Genomic DNA, 21989 nt, shown 5'->3' on the forward strand with positions numbered 1-21989 from the left:
TTTCCACCGCCTGTTGGTCTTTCAGTTGGTGACGAGTGTTATGAAAATGGCCTCGACCCTGCCCGTCAGCGGGAATAACCGAAGAAGATGACGATGTTGAGGTTTTTAACTCCGTGGAACACCGAAGTGTCTTCACTGAACACGTAGAAAGTACAACAGGTAACAAAATCAAGAGACTGTCGCAGAAGAACCGACTCCGGACCACCACATATTTTCCCCGGGCAGAGGAGCCACCATGGAGGATATCAACTCAAATATCAACGCGGACTTGGAGGTGCGGAAGCTCCAGGACTTGGTGAAGAAGCTCGAACAGCAGAATGAACAGCTCCGGAGTAGGTCGACGATGTTGTCCTCGTCCGGACCCATGTCAGGGAACCACAGACCCCTCAGCGCCGGGTACGACCCGTCGTCCCTGTCAGCGGGGATGGCAGCCGGTCTGGCCGGCTTCCCCGGGGTGGGGTTCGCTGGAACGGGTGGCTACGGTGGGCTTCTGGAGAACAACCGCTGTCTGAGCCCCAGACTGTCTTACGACGGCATCAGCTTCAGGAGGGCGTATGAATGTGAGGGGGCATCAGCCGCCACCTCTGTCTCCACTATGAACTCACTTTATTCCGACATTACAGGGGGATTTAAAGATGTAGGGGAAACCTCCATCCTGGATGAAGTGGAAATCTTAGATCTGGAAGACATGGATTGTCTAAACGAGGACGAGGACAGCTGGTGAGTGACAGGCGTGTCTTGATTGGTGTCTTGCTTGTGTGTGTGCGGACAGCTGCTCGACACATTAGCTCCAGCGTCTGTCTGGCATGAACGCCCCTCTGCCCTGACATCTGAAGTCTTTTACTGAAGGAGAACCATTGTGGATCACTGGCGGGTCATGAGGGAGATGCCAGGCTACTTTGCTGGCTGCAGGACTATAATAGACCCGCTTTGTCATGGAGGCAGTGCCCGTGATTTCACACATTGCGTTCACTTGGTACATTTGTCTGTGAGACCGCTCGGTGGGCCCGTGAGGCCTCAGCTGTCAGGACCCCGAAGCCCCTGATCATCTGTTGGAGCGCTTTGGTGCTGGGATGTGGCAGATTGCTTGGCTTGTCATGGCAGTGGGGGGAGTAGATGTGTGTGTGTGTGTGTGTGTGTGTGTGTGTGTCTGCAGTACAAATGAGAGTTGTTTTCAAGCCAAACAGCCATGTGGGAGAGGTAGCCATGGTTATATTCCTCCTCTGAATCCCTGCAGCACACTAGTTGGCACATCGCTACAAGTGCCCGGAGACTGAAATTAGAAAAAAAAAAAAAAAAGAATAGAAAGGGCTGTCGTCTTCATCCTGTCAGATTTAAAGCTATGTCAGTGTCAAACAGCAGATTATGAGAATTGCATTTACAAGGATTACATTGTATCATAATATAAGAGGGTCAGCGGGGCGTCACGTGGACATCCATGAGCATTTGGCACCATGTTGAGCTGCGTCTTTATCAGAATGATCCTGGAAGCCCACATGTCCCTCTGTTCTCCTTGTCTTAATCTTCTCCAGCGTCTTGGTGTTTTCATTATTTCCTCCCATGCTGAGTTTTAGGGTTAAGTGGCTTCACTTTAATACATCCTGGTAATCCTTTAAACCTCAGAGTGTAAATCTCTTGTCATATCTTTACTTACGGAACCCCCTTGAGAAGGAGTAACGCACCAAGAGGTGTGTTTGCTCCATGTTAATGTCAGTTGTATTAACTTGGTAAATGCTCCAAACGCGAGGATGGCAGTTCTTTGTAGGGCCACAGTCACTGACTCCACATGAGTATAACGGTGTGTGTCTTGTTGCCAAGAGTCAGTCTGATCGGCCCCCTCTATGACAACATCGCTGTAATAAGCTGCCTCCAAGTAGACTGAGGTCATCTTCCTATTTAGGTTGGACAGCCTGACAAGGAATGAGATGGTTAGAGGAAGACAGCGACTTTTCAGGAAGTAGGCCAATTTACCTTCTTCCTCAGAGCCAGACAAGAGGACAGATACGATAAATACCCTTCTCTCCTCTGTGAGAACATGAGGGAGCAGAGACCCACAGAGTCCCGCTGATCGCCTGTTAGCTTAGCTTGATAAATGATAGTGGGTGGGTGGGTTAGTGTAGCTCCATATGAAGTCATCAAACACACTCTTGACACTCAAGATGTTCTTTGTTTGCATTAATTTTACAGGGTTTGTGTTGTAACAGTTTAAAGTTAGGAGACATTAGAATCAAATAACTACGGTAGCCGGATCTACTTTCCTGACTGGGTGAAGGGATTTGATGCAGCGCCTCAAAATCTGGCAAAAAAAACCTGGTGTTTGTTGACTGGAAGAGCAACTGCTGCTACTAATCATGGCTGACTGTGAGAGACCATGAAGAGGATAACTTCTGGACAGCAACCATCAGGAGGAACTTACGGTTTGGACGCTGAGTGGGCAAGACAAAGGTATGCTAACCTGCCCACCCATTACCATTCAGTGGGCTAAGCTAACTAGCAGTTAGCTGCTCTCGGTTGGTCTCCCTGATGCACACACAGCGGCGATAAGGGTATTAATCCTTTAGTCCAGCTTGGGGAGGAGGGCAGATGTGCGTCTTTACCAAAAAGTTGGTGTGCTCCTTTAAATATTAGTGCCTTGTGAACCTTCAACTCTGATGTAACTTATTTAATTACGAGGGTGTGTCGTATCAGGTTTAAAGCCATGTCACAGCATTTGGCAGCAGCCGAACAGTCTGGCAGTCACTCAGTCTCATTAAAAGTTTCACACAGCTCCAATCATCCATGTCCAAATTGTTTTATCAAGCTGCATAAAGAATGAAGATGATATACCTTAAATAAACGAGCAGCTCTAGCATTGCTTCTTATCAGTTCCGTGTTCATGGACTATTTGCATCATTACATCTACCCATCATCCACATCATCAGAGCAGCGTGTGTGACAGCAGGCAGACATTTCTCCCTCAGTCCCATCACCATGCTCTGGCTGGCTGTTTGTCTGCTCTGGATCAGATTGATATCTGGGATTACTTGGCAGTCCGTAGCTGTCACCAGCTCCTGTCATAGACTCCTGTAATCCCTTTATTAGCATCAGACGGGCTCTAATCTGCTGCGTGTTCCTGCAGCGCGCTCTGCCTATTGATAGATGCATGCCACACTCCTACACTTGCATGTGCGCCGTGTGCAGTGTTCATGTGGGACAGGGGAAGTGTGTAGTATTACTATGTACTGGACCGGACGTGAATGACAGTCATTGTGTTGATAAACAATAAAATCATGCAGCGGTTGTGCACGAGCGCGCTTTCGCCTGTAATGTTGCTGTTTGCTGACAGCTGCTGACTCAGATTTTCCCTCCCAGTTGAACTCCTCTTTTTTCTCTCTGCTCTTCACCTCAAAATGATGAACGCAGGCATTTGCACAAGAGAGTTCAGATAGTTTGAAGCTTCACTTCTGACTTCTGGAGCGTCTCATCATTCGGCAAATCAATGCCGTTGACTGAGCATCGGAATGATTCAGGAGCTGAGTCATGCTAGCTTCTCTTTGCTACACTGAATCAACACATGTAGCATGTCAAGAAGCCTTTGTCCGTTAACTAGAATTGATGGATACTGGCTAAGTCAAGGTTTTTATGTTAAAACAAAGATGCAGGATAATGTCGGTGCAGCTTCGGTGTCGGCAGGTCATTTCCTTCATGTATCGGTTGTTGTTCCTGTCTCCTCATCAGTAATAAGGAAACAACAATAAATATGTGATTTTTGGGCTTCTTTAAATATTTAGTAAACCAATGTCAGAATCCATTTTGTCTGTTTCTGTTGTTTCAAGTGTCCTGATGTGGATACTTGGGGATTCATGATGTCAGATTTGTTTTTGTTGCTATCTGATACAATGACAATTACAACTGATTTTAGCTATTCAATATTTAATGATATTGATATTTTCTGTATGAAAGGGTTATATTCCCACTTTAAACACACTAAAAACTGATGTAATTACTGTAAATTCACAGATGTTATTCTCTTGATTTCCTACGCATTCGTAAAAGCCCATGAATCATATACTTATTGTATTATTATTATTATTATTATGATGTTATAAGGTGAGATGATGAAACACTTTGGTGTATATTGTTTCATCTAAGTTGAAAGATTTTGTTAAACTTGACAATGCTGTGAAAAAGCCTCATTGTTGCCTTTTTCAGGGTTGCTTCCTGGTGTGTTGCAGTTATTTGATTGATGTTAGCAGAATCCTCAGATACGGGTTTGTGGTAGGATCTTATTGGGAGTTACTTTGTGATTCCAACCCATATTTTTGCTGCTTAATTATTCTCCCGCCAGTCAAACCTACAAATATCACAAACCTGATATCAGTTCGTCTTGAACTGATTTAAGTGTGTAACTTTGAAACTGAACTGAATTAAAACAGCGCGTCTCCTTTATACCACGGAAGGTTCAACCACACATTCCTGATTCTTTGTCTGTGTCCCTGCTGTGGTGAGACGCTGCTCGACCCCTCGGTCGTATTTGCTGCTCTAGGTCTCATCACATGGGAGGTGTGATGGGTGATGTGTCACTCTCTCTCACCGTCAGAGGGTCACAGTGTGTTTGTGTGACATGCAGTAAACCGTATCAACCGCGTGTGCTCTGTGTTTCCCAGGCTGTATGAGGCCAAACTCAACAGTCCCCTGCAGAAGGCCCTGAGCCCTATTGTGTGGTGCCGCCAAGCTCTGGACAACCCCAGCCCTGAGATGGAATCAGCCAAACGCTCCCTCCTGCACAGACTGGACCTCACCATGTCAGGTAAACCCAAGCATGTCCTCTTGTAGCACCAAGAATGATGTGATTCTAATCTCTTTTGTGAGGTCAGAGGTCAACGACGCAGAAGCACCACTGGAGTCGATGGGATTCAGGGTGTGCTCAACGACGCTGGAGCAGGAGCGCATGCTTCGCTCACCTCTTGATTTAATCTGTCATCTGTGTGTATTTGTGCGTCATTTCAAAGGACATAATGACACGATGGCCTTTTATCGTCACCGTAAAAGGAGTTCACTTTGAGTCAGTGACACAATCATGTTTCTAGTCTTGATGAGTGCCGTGTTGAGGGCGCTGACGAGTCACCAGTCGTCAGGCTTCAAGTCTGACTGACAGAGTAAAATCCTGTATTTTCTCCTGATTCTTATTAAAGTTGCCAGTTGAACTATTTTTATTGGTGTCAACTGATAAGAAACGTTTATATTGTGATACAAATTGTTGGCCATATTGCCCAGCACTAATATAGAGAAGCAGCTGTAGGAGGGCTATTGATTTTAGTGTGAATGAGGCGGTACAACGACCATCGTTACCTAAACCAAGGAGCTGGAGGAGTCTGTCGTGTCTGTCAGCAGGATTACACAAAAAAATATGAGAAGGGTCCGTCAAGTTTGGGGGCAGATCAGTCACAGTGGCACCTGGAGGTTTTGAACCTGTTAAAGCTCCTATTGGGTTGACCAGATCATCTCATATGAGGTCAGAAACACCTTGGTGAGGTGCTGCTGTGGAGGCTGTGATTCCACGCTGTTCTATGAACGACCTTTAGACGAAAGCTGATCACATAATCTGACTTTTGGACCTACTTTTGGAGGGACTGAATTTTCCTCTTGGCTTGCTTTGCTTCAAAATGTGTAGTGACCTAAGTTTAATTCCTATCGTTCTCTGAGGTTTGGATAAAGTTTACTTGTGTTTCGGGTGTACTCAGTATTCATTAATTCACATTTACAGCTGTCAAAATGTTAACTCTGTCCTCAGTAATTCATTTGTTTCATTCATTTGTTCTTGACATGGCTGTGGTTCTACCCTCTCTCTTAAGGACCCGTGCTGTGTGTGTTTTTGGCACTTTTGACTGCCACTAATAATGGGGTGTCCCTCTGTGAGGAGGACAGGCCTCCCACTTAAAGTTAGGGGGGTCATTTCCACTCAGGCGCTGGTATGTCCATGTGACCATCAGATCAAGTTGAGCAACAGGCCAGTGAAGGTTGCTCGCAGGGGTTGGTGTGATCTTCACAACTCCGTTGTGCAAGAATCTGCCAGCACCTGCACGGACACACACCTCCTCGTCCAAGGACACTGACATGCACTGACAGTGGGTGCCAAAATGAAATGACCGTGACCCCTTTAGGGAATCTGAGTAGTTGGTGATGTTCATGGTTCCACCGAGGTTCACATCTGAAATAAAGGCAAGTATTTAAAATGCGACCTCTGGACCTGCAAATTAAAGATGGCTCTTTGTGAACAAAGCATGTGATCTGTGAGTGGATGAGGAGCACTACAGATAACCTGCCTGTGAGAGCGCTTACAGAAGCTGGCTCATGAGTAGTGATATCACCACTGTAGGTGAGGGTGGAGGGAGGGAGGATAACGTCATCCTCCATTGATGTCACACACACACACACACACACACACACACACCCTTCACACCCTTTACATGACACTGATGTTGTCAGTTCAACAAAGGCTTGCAAAGGAAGTATCTGCTTGTGAAGTCACGTGATTTACAGGCCATGGGATTAAAACTAATTGATCAAATAAAATCAATGCATGAAATAAGATGTTTCTCATAAAAATATACAATATTTAAGCATTCTACAAGAATTCTATGGAACTGCTACACTCTATGGAGCATTAGAGTGTGTGTGTGTGTGTGTGTGTGTGTGTGTGTGTGTGTGTGTGTGTGTGTGTGTGTGTGTGTGTGTGAGCAAGACTCGCTACAGACACACCCTCATGGCTCCTGCCGTGTCTAACAGGAGCGTGGAAAGCCGGTTGCCATGGTGTTGACTGGGCTTGAGTCAGACAAGCTTTTCAGACAGATCTTGTTGAAGATTCAAGTCAAAGTCCTGGAATGTCAACAGATTAGATAGGAGTTGTTTGGATCCGTCTCTACGATTCTTCAGAGCTTGTTGAGCAAGCACACGCTCACACATATACACATGCGCGCACACACACACACACACACACACACACATGTATCTTAGTTTGTCAGTAGTGACTCAGTCTTTTGTGTGTTAACGCCTTGTATGTATCGTCTCCCCGGATGCCAAGCCTTGGTTATATAACCGTGATGGGAGGAGACGTGTGTGAGATCGTTGAGTTAATCTGACCAGTCAGACAGCAGCACCCTCCCCATGTCCCACTGTGTCTCCCACTGTCCTGAAGAGACGCTCTCAGAGCTGGACAGTAGAACCCAGGTTCTTCCCAGCGCTGCTTTGACAGCTGTCCTCCATTGTTGATCCAGCATACATACAAGACCCAAGAGGTCTGACCACAATCCCAGGGCTGACCTGGCCCAGTTCTGCTCATCAAAGCCTCGTACTGTTAGATCCTCCCTCCAGACAAAAACGTGTTCTCTTCTTGTTCCTGTGCCTGAGCGTGACATTTTTTTCACTGTGCTCAATGGAAATCTGGTTTGAAGAAGCAGGATTTGTGACATCGCTAATGGTCTGGAAGCCAGTCCTGGTCCACTAGGACACTGTAAAATCAAAAACATATACATATTTATGTGTGCTTGACATTTTAATGAGCCTGAAGGAGTTGGTGGCACATCTCTTGCGTGTCTCGCAGGTCTTTGTGATACGTCTCTCTTTCACATATGGAGGCCTCTGCCTGCTCCGCTCTGATGAGCCACTGGAGAGTTCTCAGAGCTGCTTAAAGCTTGTCTTTCTTAAATGGCATTTTTCATAGCGAGTAGATGAACGAATGAGCGCTGTCTTCCATTCCCTCCTCAACACTTAAGCCCTCCAGGCTTCTCTGTCAGAATGCTGTGTACTGCCCACACCAGGGAGAATCCTCTTGTGCCGTTTCATTTCACAGCCAACTGTGAAATGGCATCAATCCCATTGGGCTGGAAAAGCGGTTCTCTTCTCCTCGGACTCCTCGACTCTCTCTGTACGTGGAGACACATGAGAGTGTTGTTTGTCCGTGTCCATCCACCAGGGTACATGTGGATAAGGTTGGACATAGCGAGCATTTAGCTCACCTTATAAAAGGGTTATAAATGCAACTATATGAGTGAAGGAAAGGAGGATTGGTGTCTGGTTCTTTAAGAGAGGAGAAAGACAGAAACTCTCTGCTTGTCCTGACTGATTCTCTCCTAATATGACCATAAATGCAGTGGAAAGAAATGTGCTTAAATTGATATTTTCATTTGCCAATATTGTGATCGTTGGGTTAAGATTTGGCATTCATTTGGATGGAAACCCGAGTGCTGTACAGGCTGATTTCCTGTGTTTATTAAAGATCCCTTGACTGGGTTGAGATGTCCTCTCAGTACTCAGGATTTGACCAAGTGTTTGTGATCATTCCGCGTCATGATCGTACACAAAGACATCATTAAAGTGCTGTCACAAGTACTTCTTTTTCAGTGTACTTTTTATGATAGTTTTAGCTACAAAAAGACTCTGTGGAGGCTGAAAGGTCAGCAGTGTCTGATACTGGAGGTTGGTGTCACCAGGTGAACTTGACTGGTCTTGTACCTTTAGTTAAAGGCACCCAGCGTGACAGCTACATGTTGTTGACATACCCGGCAGCCGACCCGTGTGGATGGTATTTCCTAAATAATGCAGGAGGACAGAGTGCAGAGCATGAAGAGAGGGAGTGGAAGCAGTGTGGAAAGAGGAGCAGGCTGGTCTTAAAGGGCTCCTGTCCACTCACCGTCTTCCTGCTGCTATAAACACGTCCGGTCAGAGAGACAGAGAAGAGACTCGGCTGCAGAGATTCCTCACCAAAGGAAGAAAAAACATTCATGCGTGTTTATTTTCTAATTTTTGTGAGTGCTTGTTTTATTTCAGCTCAGTGTTAGAGTCCACTCCTGTCATCTGTGGTTTCTCTCCTTCCCCAAGTTTCTCTGCTCTGTTTTGTGTGTGTGTGTGTGTGTGTGTGTGTGTGTGTGTGTGTGTGTGTGTGTGTGTTTCTCAGTCCAGTTGAGTACATTTAGCATTACCATACGTGCAGTAAAAGCTCTCCAACCAGTGTTAATCTGAGCATGAAAGTCTGTACGTGAGCACTAAACATGTGGGTCTACACACCAGACCTGAACCTAGCAACTTGATGAGTCTGCGCTCTGTCGCTCCCCTTCTGTTTAGTTCATCAGTGCGTCCATGTGAGCGATGTTTCGAGCCTGACGCACTTCCTCAGGCTAATGAAGATGCTGGAGGATGAGCCGTTTGTCCTGGTGAGAGCACTGCACCGTCCAGCTGCAGCTCCCTCCCCAGCCAGTAGGGTCAGAAATTACAACAGTAATGAGAGGGACGTCATCGTTGGGTCACAGCACAAGAAGAAACCCTCTGCAGTGATCAGTGCACGTTTGAGGGGTCACTAGTGTGAAAACCACTGGCTCTGGTCTCCAGATATGCAGATCAGAGGTTACCAGATCACTTGAGACGTCTTGAGCACGCTCTTCATGAGTGGGTGAGTTCACCAAGAGAACGTACGGGTTTGAATGCTCGAACCCAACAGTAAGACTCATGCTGCTGTGGTTTGGGTCCACTTGTCCCCTGTAGAGGGGACCTCGCTGCACCTCCATGGTGGCGCGAGGGTTCGCTGAGGGGGTTGATCAATATGAATATGAAGGCCTGCACATGCCAGGGTGGCTCATAGTGGCAGGAGGTATGAAAGTTGCTGTTATAGAAATCAAATTAATTTGAAGTTGATTTATTATTACACTTTTTCCTGTGATTTGTCACCCATCTGTGGGCACCGATCTCATGACTGAGAGCTGGAACTCTGTGGCCTCGAGTCTCTGACTGCTTCTTCACAGAGAGTCGCATTGTACTGCTATGGATTGAATGGTGTGTATTGTGGTGTTGCTCCCAGCTGATGATGGCGCACGCTCACCATATGCTTCAAGAGACTCCAGCAGACTGCACAGCTTTTATTAAGGCGCTGGCAGTGAGGGGACACTGTTGACCTTGTAGTCAGATGCCAGGATGGCGAGCAAGCGTGCCTGTACAATGGTTTAAGTGTGTCGCCATAGTGTGTTAACACACTGAGGATGCTCAAGGGTTCAGTCATAGTTTAGTCCACCTCGGTACAGCGTCTTGTCCTCCATACTTTCCACCTCCATCACCTCACTGGAGCTCCCCACATCCCCAACCATCAACCAGTGATCGGCCTCTGCTGCTGGCCTTAACTTTTCTGAATGAAAACATGATCTCAGTCCTGTCAAACTGAATCCATGTTTGAGAAATGGTTCGACTGATTTATTGCTATCAAACCCCATAGTTGAAGGGACCTGTGGAGGAGGAATGTCCACGAGCAACAGAGCCTCCTTCACAGTCCTGTTCTGTGCTGGGACCCTGATGGGTCACTGAGTAGCTCCCCTGTGTAGGAAGGTGTTAGTGGACCCCAGACTTGGTTTGTTGTTTGTTCCAAGGTAGAATGATGTCAGATAATGAAGGCGCATTGGCAGTTCAGAACCAAAAATTATCTGGTTGAGAGCAGATTATTTCTGAATCTGCACTGTACTGTTGACTTACTGAACTTCTGTTCTGTGTCTTCAGCAAATAAGCGCAGGAGTTTCTATGGAAGCCCCTACAACCAGCAGGTGGGTTATGGGAGTCCGTATTGCACAAACACAGCCAACAGCCCTTACAGCAGTGGCTTCAACTCCCCCTCCTCAACCCCCAGCAGGGTGCCCATCGTCCGACAGCAGTTAATGCCCGGGAACGCAGGTAAGACGGTCTCTACATGGTTCTGTAACAGTGACAACATTCAGATGTGTTTTTAACGCAAATGAGTTCCTCACTAGCACACCAGCGTAACACAGCAGCGGAGAGGAATCCTCCAGCCGTGAGCCCCCAGTCGTCAGTGGACAGCGAGCTGAGCACCTCAGAGATGGACGAGGACTCAGTCGGCTCCTCCACTACCTACAAGCTCAATGATGTCACTGATGTCCAGATCCTGGCCCGCATGCAGGAAGAGAGTATGTGCCGCCGCCATTTCTATGACCGTTCACTCTCCTGTGGTGCAACACTTTGTAACGGCGTGTCCGTGTTGATCTCCAGGTTTGAGACAGGACTATGCTGCAACGGCATCCAGGCGGAGCTCGGGTTCGTCCTGCCACTCGCTGCGGCGCAGTAACTTCAGCGATCAGGAGTTGGACGCACACAGTCTGGAGGACGAGGAGGAGGCGGTGCACCCGGCCTTCCATCTGCCCTCCAACCGCTTCAGCCCCTCCCCTCGCCACTCGCCCCGTGCCTCCCCCAGGAATTCCCCTCGCTCACGCTCCCCTGCCCGAAGTATTGAATACAGCCACAGCCGCGGCTCACCTCAGCCCATCATCAGCCGCCTGCAGCAACCTCGCCACTCGCTGCAGGGTCACGGGCACGACATGCAGACCAACGTGGTAAAGAACGAAGGTAAACCCATCTAGTGGGGATGGATGACGTAGACTGTTATATCTGGGCGGAGCTAATGTTCTCCTGGGCTTCTGCTTTTGTAGAAAAGCTGCGACGTAGTCTTCCCAACCTCACGCGCTCCTCAGCGACGGCAGCTCAGGCCGCCGAGCCTGTCAAGAACAGCCGCAGCTGTGAATCCAACCTGCAAGTGCCAAACGGCGGCTCTCCCCGACACCAGTCTGCCAGTGAGTACCAGTACTAACACGTGCATCCTATCCTACTTTAGTCTGTTTGCCTTCCAAACACAAACCTGCTATGCAGACGCAGCACCAGCTTTGTCGTCTCTGTCTGTGAATGAGCGGAACTTCTGGCTGCACTCACAGCACCAGGCCTCTGCTGCTTTGTAGTGTCATGGCTTTGGTGACTGGGGATTCCCTCAAAGGTTTTTGATCATCCTCACTTGTAAAACCTTACGTTCACATGCATCCTTCCTAGTAGCGTCTTGGCATAACTTTCTCCTCAAAGAAACACACTCATCCCACCGTCAGACCGACTCAGGTCCACCTCCGACTCTAACATAGCTTTACATCTAGTGACCAGAGGTTTTATGTTACTTAAGAGCTCAGGATCTCAGCTCTAGTTAAGATACCCATTTGATGTAATCCTTTAATGGGAGATAAAGGTAATGGCATTGTCCCAAAACCAGGAACTGTAATCCCTCTGTGACTAGAGTTAGAGAGGACAGGGGTCAAAGAGCAGCTTCAGCTGATTAAACATGTCCTGAGTGCTGGATCCTGTCGTAACGAGACCTCTGTGGTGCACTAAGTTCTCGGGGTCTTTCACCCTTTTGTACACTCCAGCAGATATTCGGTTCTCAGCTCCTGTACCATCGACTGCTCAGAAAGACCTCTGCCTGGTTGTGTTTTTCTCCTCCTGTGAGACACCCTCATCTCTCTGACTCCTCTCCACTGCTGAGCATGTGCAACCCAAACAAGCCTCCCTCTCTCCGTCCATGCAGAGACCAGTGTACTGGCTGTTCAACCTCACAGCGACTCTTTCCTGCTAATGTTTGGCTGCAGAGCCCCCTGGTGGCCTCTGACTGCACTGCAGGCCTGACTGGCCCTCTGTACCTCTTCTCTCTCCAGTAGTTCTGTGAATCTGAAGGATGATGAATTCAGTGCTTAAATGTGCCTGTTTTCCATCAGCAGCTCAACTCCCAAGATTCTCGGCCCCTTCTCGCCTCTCTCCGAAACCCAAACAGCACCTCCAAAGCCCAACTGCCCTGCGAGGTAACAGCCAGCTCCTAAACCAGCTGGAGGCTTTGAGATGGACCTCAGTCTCATACAGTATTTGATGACACTGAAGGCATAGAGATGTACACATGTCAAGTATCCAGTCGTTATCGAAGATGTTGTGTTGAGCTGAACTCGATGGGAGGGAAGATGCCAGCCTCTGTTGCTGCTGTTCTCTTTGAGAGAGAACAAAGGTGCTTGTCTGCAGGGCTGAGCTGCGTCTCACAGCTCCTGCCAGTCAGCGCCACCCGTTTAAGTTCAGATAAATAACGTGAGCGGAGGATTGCGTCGTGCTCGGACCGTGAAGGTGATTCAACAGGTGACCTGCCTGGTTACACCTGCTACTCATCAGTCCATCACTAACACCAACCTTGACCTTGATTCCATTCCAGTTGTTCATTCATATTTTCCTTCTGTCATTATCAAATATACTCCCTCCACAGCGCAGTCCCACTATCAGTACACACATTAGGAATATTTGTAGGAATGCAGTGCGGTCGGCTCCTCACTTCCTGTCATCAGCTGATATATTATAGCTAACGTTACAGCTAGAATTTCCATGATGTCATCACAGAATTGAGCAGCAAGTTTCCGTCAGTCACATTTGTAAACTGCCACTTGATTGTGAGTTAGTTGGTCAGTGACGGTGATGTGAGGCAGGAAGGCCTCAGACACCACATGTAAAACTGGGTCTAACTAAACTATGGCAGTTTAGTTAAGTTTCTGTAGGACAGCACTGAAGTTTTAACAACATGATGTCACTGCTGCCTCTGCAGGTGACACACGGTCACCATCAACTTGCTGGTCAGGTGAAATCCTCTCTCCACAGGGCCGGCAGGAGCCACTGAACCTCAGCAGGCCTCATTCATGAGATGTTCTTACACGCTTGGATATGTTTGGGCCTCAAGAAGCCAAGCCTGATGTTAGAAGAGGCGAACAACAGGAGTTCTGTCTCAACAACCAAATTAAGAGCCAAAAAAAAATAACTTTGTGTGTAATTAGGCAATGAGAGCCAGCAAGAGCCAGTTAGGGCCTGTGAGGGTCAGTGAGGGCCAGCAAGAGCCTGTGAGGGCCAGTGAGAGCCTGTGAGGGCCAGTGAGAGCCTGTGAGGGCCAGTGAGAGCCAGCAAGAGCCAGTTAGGGACTGTGAGGGTCAATGAGGGCCAGCAAGAGCCTGTGAGGGACTGTGAGGGTCAATGAGGGCCAGCAAGAGCCTGTGAGGGCCAGTGAGAGCCTGTTAGGGCCAGTGAGGGCCAGCAAGAGCCCGTGAGGGCCAGTTAGAGCCAGCAAGAGCCTGTGAGGGCCAGTGAAAGCCTGTGAGGGCCAGTGAGAGCCTGTTAGGGCCAGTGAGGGCCAGCGAGAGCCCGTGAGGGCCAGTTAGAGCCAGCAAGAGCCTGTGAGGGCCAGTGAAAGCCTGTGAGGGCCAGTGAGAGCCTGTGAGGGCCAGTGAGAGCCTGTGAGGGCCAGTGAGAGCCTGTGAGGGCCATTGAGAGCCAGCAAGAGCCTGTGAGGGCCAGCAAGAGCCAGTGAGGGCCAGGGTCCTGGGAGTACCTCTGAATTAAGGCCTGTTTTTGTTGTCTTGGTCTTTGTCTAGTCCCACTCTCCTGTTGCTTTGGAGAAGAAGGTGATTTCAGTGAGTATTCACTGAAGGTTTCTCACTATTGTGATTGTGGTTCCTCAACGTGGTCATGTTGATGGTGTGTGTGTGTGTGTGTGTGTGTGTCTGTGAGTCTGTGTGTGTGTGTGTGTGTCTGTGTCCTCACCCTGTCAACACATCCAGGCTTGTAGTTTGTAGCTGTGGTTCGTTCTCTTCATTGATTCATGTTTGTGTGCTAGGTCATCATCTTTTCCATGATGATGATGATGTGGTTACTGTGCTGACATGTTCCAGACAGATGTGTTAGGAATGATACTGTGTGCCTCACATCATTGTGTGCTTGATCATCATAAGTAGTAGTAGTAGGGTTAGTAGTGGTAGCAGTGGTAGTAGTAGTTGTAGTGGTACTGTATTGTAACCCTGATGTTCCTGCTCTGCCCGTGTGTAGTACCCTCTCCCAGTAAGCTGCGTACTCCAGCCACCCCGTCCCCTCTGGCCTTAAGGCAGCCAGTGAAGGCCACATCCAACCCCAGCTCTGCCACCTCCACCCCCACCCGCTCCCTGGCTTCTCCACGCAGCGGCCTACCCCGCCCCAGTGGGTCTGCCGGAGGGGGGATCCCTCTGCCCCGCAGCAAACTGGCCCAACCTGTGCGCAGGTATTCAGCTCCACAGACGCAGTGGCCTCGTCTGTGTGTGTCATTCACCACTGGAACTGAAGATCTCGCCTCCGCTAACCGTGTCATCCTGCTCTTCTTCTCCAGGTCACTTCCTGCTCCTCGGACCTACAGCGGCACCGGTGAGAACTGGAGAGAAGGTTGTTACTGAGGCGGGCCAGCAGGGGGCTCTCTAGTCAAACTATCAACACAAGGAGGAAGACGTGACAACAGGCACTTTATCTACCCAGATAACTTTGACAGAGGAGCGAGAGAAAGACTGCCCCCCCCCCAAAAAAAATCTGAATTTAGGAGGAAGTGAGAAGTGCGTGTGTGATGGTGTCTAAGAGGAACCCTCCATCGTGGTTCTCTGTGAGGGGCGGGGCTCTGGAGGGGGCAGGCATGCCACGGCCCCCAAGAATGCCAAAGAAACCAGTCCGGCTCCAGTTCCACCAGCAGAGGACACGTGGCCTGCCTCGGTCAGACAGCCTGCGTCGTTGCTACATCACCCTGCTCTCCTCTCACTCCTCGCCCCCCCAACCTGATCTTCTTTCACCTCCCTCAGGCTGAAATGTTTCCAGACATTTCTCTCTCTCTCTCTCTCTCTCTCTTTCTGTCTTTATGCTCTGTGTTTAACAGATGTTGGTGAGCGATCTCTATGATGATGATGATGATGATGATGATGATGATGATGATGATGCTGTGCAGGTGAAACGTCCTGTAATGTCCCAGAATTGTTGACGTCAGTGAAAGCACCTCAGTGTGACACGTAAGAAAAAAATGTTCCTCTAGTAACATCAGCCGGAATGTATGCACAAGTTTGTTTTTTTGCAAATTATTTATTCAAATTATTTAAGTGTATGTCCAGACATCCATATCAGTATTTTTTTAAGATTTCAAATTGTTAAAAAAATGTACTTTTTTTAAACCTCAATTGCCAGCTAAATCTCCAAAGCATATTTTTGTTTTGTTTTCAAAGCGTCAGCTCAGGCTGGGTGGGAGCCATTGGGATGATTGACAGCTCGGCCGAAGCCTGGCTGACTCGTATCGTAGTTTGCCAAGAGTGTGTTTTTCGGTGAAGTGCTTTGATAAATGGGTTTTATCCAGGTAGACGTGACCTCCATCTCAATCTGTTGAGAGAGAAACTTCAGATATTTTTCCCCAATTCAACTCTTTAGAAAAATAAAACGGCCAAACTTTGTGTTGCGGTGAATTCTCACAGCAGAGCTCCCAGTTTATGTCATGTATGCCCTTAAAAAAGGAAACTCGATGATTATGGAATATGTTTTGACTGGCTTTTATCTCTTGTGCTATGAAAACAAAGCAGAAGGTGTGCCAGTGCTAAGGAAGCTGTTAATTAACCAGTGCCTATCATTTTAAGTGTCACTTGAGTTGAAACACCTTCTGTTTGCTCATGGTCATTTTGTGCCAGTCCTCTGGTCTCGCTAGTTTACTCTGCTTGATTGACTTGCTTGCCTCTGTATTTTTTTGTAACGGAACCATTTATAATTGCTTTCAAATAATGCTTTAATTATGCGCCTTCATATTTATAACTAATGAGTGCTTCTGTAAATTAAACTATTTATTAAAGAGAGAGGTGCCTCGGTCAAAGCTCACGTTCAGCGGGAACCTGGAGAGAATGTTTCAAAAAGACAAACCACACCTTTTGTGTGAAAGTTTTTGTTATTGAACTTTTTTTTTTTTTTATATCCACATACATGACATTCAGTTTTTCCTGTGTAAAGTCACATTTCAAATAAAAGTTGAAAAGTTCTCTCGTCTTTCTGGTCTTTATCTGGAGCCTCTGACCAGTCCGCAGGGATTCTTAACATTCATGATCCAGAGCTTCAGCGGCGGCACCGGAACCACCGGCAGCTGGAGCGACCGTCCCATCACGAAGCGCCGTTTCTCCCCTCAAACGTTGATAAATGTTGGGGGAAAAGTTCCCTGCAACTTTGTTTTCCTGGAGCCAAAGTGACAAACGTCCTGGCGAAGATTCCCAGCATCCTGGATGACCATCCGCTGGCCTGGAATGTTGTGCCCCCCCCCAATTTGGCTGGAATAACATTCAAAGTAAAACTTTATAGGTAGCGATTCTTCCAGCTTTGTTTTAAATAGTTACCGTTGCCCTGAGATTAAGTTTTTCAGCTATCAGAGTCATTATTCCTCCAACACCACCTGCTCTTCGAACTCCTCAGGCGCTCAGTGCCACAAATTCCTCACCTTTTTTGTGAGACAGATAAGTGAGACGAGCTAGAACCTCTGCCTGGGGCCCCCGGCGGGGGGGGGCTCGCCACGATTTCAAAAACGTGGTTTTCAGGTGGTGTTGCTGGCTCGGCTGTCAGCTGGTCCCCCTCACACCAGTCAGGTGGGACTTTTTCAGTTAAACTTGCTGTAAAAGCTGTGAAAGACCGACCGGCAGATTTCTGCCTCCAACTGAACACAGACGAAGCTGAAGTTCTATTTCTTCACCCACTAAAACCGTCCCTACGCTGATGAACTGTCTCGGCCCCTGGTCCTCCTTTGTCGAGCCTACGCTGTGTGATTAAGGTGTCTTTACAGATCAGACCCTCAATCTTTTCAGCATGGGAATCAGTTGGTTCGTTCCTGGTTTTTCAGCTGCCAAACGTCACAAAACGCCGACATCAGCTGGAAGTGAGTACAGGTTCCTCTCCTCTTGTCTCGATTATTCTAACTGTCCTCTCACGCTCTCTCAGCAGCACATCCAAGAATTCAAATGAATTAAGAGGACATTTCAAAATCCTTGTGATGAGGTTTAGAACCACGCAGGTTCTGGCACCTGCAGCCATGCAACACCAGTAGGACTCTGACTCTTAGGAGATCAAAACTCAAGGAGACGCTGCTGTGGAGGCCGTAGCGTGTGGACAACGCGCCCGTCTTTCATACACGCACAGGTGTCACAAAGGGAGTGTGTATGCATGTTAGAGTGAGTGGAGTGGCTGTTTTTACTGATGTGGGACTGCAGTAGAAGGTTCTCTTGGCAGTGACACTGCAGGAGAGAAGCAGGCGCAACCCCTCCAGTAACCATTTTGATTTGCTGGTTGTTAGAAACCACGCCCGAGCTCCTCAGTGACTAAAACCAACGGTTCAGTTTTAGACTGACCTCTACTGGTTGGTTCCTTAAACGTTACAGCAGTTTATCATCAGCTGATTAATCTGTAGACAAAACCACACCCCTCTGCTGACAGAGCATTTTTATCACGGATCACTTCGACTGCCACATATAGAAATAAAAATACACTGTACACTGCATGAGGAAAAAAATAATGTGAACAACCAAAAACCCTGCGGGGGCTGAAAGGCAGCGTCAGTTTGGTCATAAATATCAGCGAGGCAGCAAATCAGAGAACTGGGGGCTTCTCTACGTTGCATCATTATCAACAACAGATCCATCCATCCATCCCTTGTCCTGTTGAGGGTGGGGGGGGGTGGAGCCTATCCCAGCAGCCTTCCCCCTGGACAGGTCACCAGTCCATGGCAGGGCCAACACATAGAGACAGACAACCATTGGCTCTCCCAGCCACGCCTACAGTCAATTTAGAGTCTGGATTAACCTGGTCCCTCTTGATGTCTTTGGACTGTGGAGGAAGCTGGAGTACCAGAGAGAACCCAGCAGGAACAGGGAGAACATGCAGACTCACACAGAAAGACCCCGTGCTGCAGCCGGGGCTCCACCCACAACCTTCTTGCTGGGAGCGTTTGCCATTGCGGTTCGGTCTCATTCAAGCATAGTTGGTGTGTCAGGAGGCCAACAGGAACACCGAATTGCTTTATTTGCTGATGATGTCATCCTTTCCTGGGTAGATCGAATAAACACATTTGGACGGATGTCAGGAATAAAGTAAAGAAGACAAATCTTCATTAATGTTCTTTCCAACTCAGAAAGGTCGACTGTTTTGATGTCTGGGATGAGGACAGTTCCATGTTCAAGAGACAACTACACCCCCATCGTGGACCCAAGTCCTCCCTCTATGGAGCGATGGACCTGCCCTCATCACTTAGAGGGAGAATTAACGTTCTTAAATCAGAACATCCCATCTCCTGCTGATTTGTTCTCATTCCTTATGGAAATTTTCGCACGTTTTTTTATTTTCTGTTGTTGAAGAACAGACGGCCCAGGCTACGTTTATCACTCCTGTACCTGCCGTACGGTGGAGGAGGCCCCAGGTGCCCAAATCCACTTTGGTACCATTGGGCATCTCAGCTGAGGACTACGATGCATTATTTTACAGATAAGCCCCTCCCACCTTGATGAACATTGAAAACTCTTCCTCTCCCTCAGTACTCAGCAAAAGTCAACATGTTGGAAAAAAAAAAGGCAAATTTTTTTTTCCTAGTCAGAAAGATGCTAATAATTTGGCATCTGGTTGAGAGGAGTTTGGGTGAACCCTCCTCTCTGTCACGCCATTCGCTCCCTCCAGGCGGAGCAGACCCTGAGGAAGTGGGCTTGAAAAGCTCTAAAGACCACGAGGAAGTGGGCTTGAAAAGCTCTAAAGACCACAGGGGACCTCATGGATCAGAGGGTGGGATTCTGATGTCATCGGAGGAGTTCAAACATCAAATATCACGACAAAATATTAAAAATAAAATATTACTACTAAACTAAATATCTACAGGTGAGAAACTGTATCAGATCATCCCAGAATCAGTGTGTCGACCTCCTGCCCCCCCCCCCCAACACAAACTGCCAGTACTCGCCTCCAAGTACTGCAGTATCACGGGCTGATGAGGACATAAGATGTCAGAAAGGCTCGATAAGTTTAATGGCGGCATCCCAGACTTGTGGAGAGGAGAAGGGGACGTCCCTCTGCTGCGCCTGGGACTGCAAGAAAGTCCGACAGCTCTGGTGGGAGATTGAACAAACTTTCGAGACCTCATGAGGCACTGAACTCAGTCTTGACCCTCAACCGTTTCTTCCAGGTTTCTGTCCTGATGGACGTCTAGAAGGATGATTTCTGTTTACTGCTTCCAAAGGGAGTCCCAGCGCTCTCACGGAGGAGAACCAGGAAACCAGAACTCATCGAGCGGTGAAGGAAACGTCCACAGCTTCACACGGAGACGACCACTTCCACTATGAAGGGGAGACCATCGCTCAAAACATGTGGGTGCTTTCATGGAGAGGAGGAGCACCACGGGTGTGAGGCGTAGTTACCAGGCGTAGTTACCAGGCGTAGTTACCAGGCGTAGCGTTGGTGTTCCTCTGTGTGGTTAGGTCACGGACTGCACCGTCCCCTCAGCGCCGCTCTACGCTGTCCCATAAACATGTGGTGATTGGAACACTGGCCAAGCATTTAGCTGCCTTTGATGTTTCCTTTGATGTGGGAGCTCTTACCTCTGGATATTAATGGAGGCATCGTTACACTCAATAAAGATGCTGGGGGGGGGGGGGGCACTGTCACCCAGATTACTGATGAGTCTATTCAGTTTGACTGACATTGAAACTGACAAGAAAATAATTCAAAGACAAGCAGGAAGACACGCGTGTGCAGAATGACACGCCTGTTAATAAACATGATTTTATTTCACAGGTGATGTAACGGCAGCTGAACGTTTCCCGGTAGAAGGTTAAACATGACGTACCTGGAGTCTCCCGGTGGTGACTGGGGGCCGTGGTGTATCTCAGGGAGGGGGCGGAGACTGCCGGCAGCCTGACTCACCGGATCCGCCCGCCCCACCCGCCCTGAAGATCTCTGACGTCACTCTCTTTATTTTCTCTGGACGCTCAGCTTCCTGTGTGTGTGATGCCGCCGCCTGATAGACCAGAATTTCATATTCTGTGGCAGACACACACACACACACACACGCACACACACACACACACACACACACACACACACACACACTCAGAGATGTTGTCAACACCCTCATACAAGCGAGGCGACATTGATGCATCACTGCAGGGAGGCAGACAGAAGCTCCTGAGCTGTGAACGTTTGACTGATGCCTCCTGATTTTATGAGCTCAAACCAACGCACACGTCTGGTTTTCTACACGTAAAAATCACCGACTTCTCCACAGTTGTACTACAATACCATGTCAGACACGTGTATTAAATATTACTCACATCCATCCCATTTGAAGACCACCATGGGCCTGGACCTGAATGAGCTCTCATCATCATCAACACTTCTGGTGCTTCTGTTGTGAGAAACCAAAGGAACTCTTGTGTTCCAGCAAATATTTGAGGGAGATTTTGAGTTTCAGCTTCTGTCAAAGCAGCCGCACAAAACCTGACATCTACACGGTGCATGTGTTTGCTTCACTCCCCCGATGGGAGCAGACCCAGGATCAGTTCATCTCCAGTGATGAGCAGGACCAGCAGCAGCACAGACGCACCCTCACACACCCTCACACACACACACACACACACACACACACACACACACACACGACCTGTGGAACGGCTGGAGATCTGACCCGATGCGTAACGCGCATCCTTCTAACCGGAAGCTTCAGGTTCACAGTTTGCTGCACTTGTACAAAGATCAACGCGCTTCTCTCTCTCTGCCCCCCCCCCCCCCTCTCTCTCTCTCCGGGCTTGGGACTCGCCTCCAGCAGCGCTGCGCGTCCGTCCACACATGTGACTGAGCTGAGACGCGCTCTGGCATGGCAGCAGCGCGTCCTCTGACCACCGCTGGATCCTCCGCGCTTTACTCTTAGTGACAGCGCGTCACCAGACGGGTCCCTCACTCGCGCGGAGAGGCGCTGTGCTCCTGTTGCGCCATGGAGAACTCCAGCTGGAGAGAGTTTCTGAGGGCGGACGCTCCTCGGCACGTTCCCTCTCAGGAGGCTGGACCGGCGGCCGCGTTTCTGAAGGACTTGACTCACAGGACTGGTGCTGAGCTGATGTCCCAGGTTCCGGACTTGATGCCCGCCTTCTGGGACTCCCCGCTCAGCCACGGCATCAACGTGTTCGTGGGGCTCGTCCTGTGCTTCACCATGCTGGGGCTGGGCTGCACGGTGGAGGTCAGCCAGCTGGGGGAGCACATCCGCAGGCCAATCGGGGTGCTGCTGGCTCTGCTGTGCCAGTTCGTGATCATGCCGCTGGTGGCCTTCCTGCTGGCCCTCACCT

At 48.6% G+C, this 21989-nt stretch overlaps 2 protein-coding genes across 11 annotated transcripts in view; both read left to right on the forward strand.

Moving 5' to 3' along the window:
• Position 1: 1 nt before the first annotated feature.
• On the forward strand, positions 2-15767 carry slain2 (SLAIN family member 2). Of its 10 annotated transcripts, none has more exons than XM_086224702.1 (10): positions 2-720; positions 4647-4789; positions 10519-10689; positions 10767-10940; positions 11023-11376; positions 11460-11600; positions 12561-12644; positions 14241-14279; positions 14692-14899; positions 15005-15767. In XM_086224702.1, exons 1-10 carry the CDS (start codon positions 236-238, stop codon positions 15066-15068), a joined length of 1863 nt encoding a protein of 620 aa, XP_086080828.1. In that variant the 5' UTR covers positions 2-235; the 3' UTR covers positions 15069-15767. The 10 variants fall into 10 exon arrangements, 7 of the variants coding, with proteins under 7 accessions (XP_086080828.1, XP_086080829.1, XP_086080830.1 ...); XM_086224703.1 differs by having other exon boundaries at positions 12564-12644; XR_015119292.1 differs by lacking the exon at positions 15005-15767 and having other exon boundaries at positions 13477-14279; positions 14692-14805.
• A 5981-nt stretch (positions 15768-21748) lies between these two features.
• slc10a4 (solute carrier family 10 member 4) overlaps positions 21749-21989 on the forward strand; it is a 9009-nt gene continuing 8768 nt past the window's right edge. Inside the window, exon 1 of the mRNA XM_086224240.1 lies at positions 21749-21989. This exon is cut by the window's right edge and continues 109 nt beyond it. Within this exon, the coding sequence (XP_086080366.1) occupies positions 21764-21989 (226 nt within the window). The 5' untranslated portion in view covers positions 21749-21763.

Source organism: Aulostomus chinensis, chromosome 14 (genome assembly GCF_037954235.1).
Source record: "Aulostomus chinensis isolate RoL2024-O1b breed Wild chromosome 14, RoL_Achi_v1.0, whole genome shotgun sequence".
Lineage (NCBI taxonomy): Eukaryota > Metazoa > Chordata > Actinopteri > Syngnathiformes > Aulostomidae > Aulostomus > Aulostomus chinensis.

What these genes read in the sequence shown, in the direction of transcription:
- slain2 (XM_086224702.1), top strand. Translation starts at nt 236, where the DNA reads ATGGAGGATATCAACTCAAATATCAACGCGGACTTGGAGGTGCGGAAG. An exon ending in TGGAGAAGAAGGTGATTTCA is followed by an intron (nt 14,280 to 14,691) that starts GTGAGTATTCAC and finishes GCCCGTGTGTAG; the next exon opens with TACCCTCTCCCAGTAAGCTG. An exon ending in CTGGCCCAACCTGTGCGCAG is followed by an intron (nt 14,900 to 15,004) that starts GTATTCAGCTCC and finishes CTTCTTCTCCAG; the next exon opens with GTCACTTCCTGCTCCTCGGA.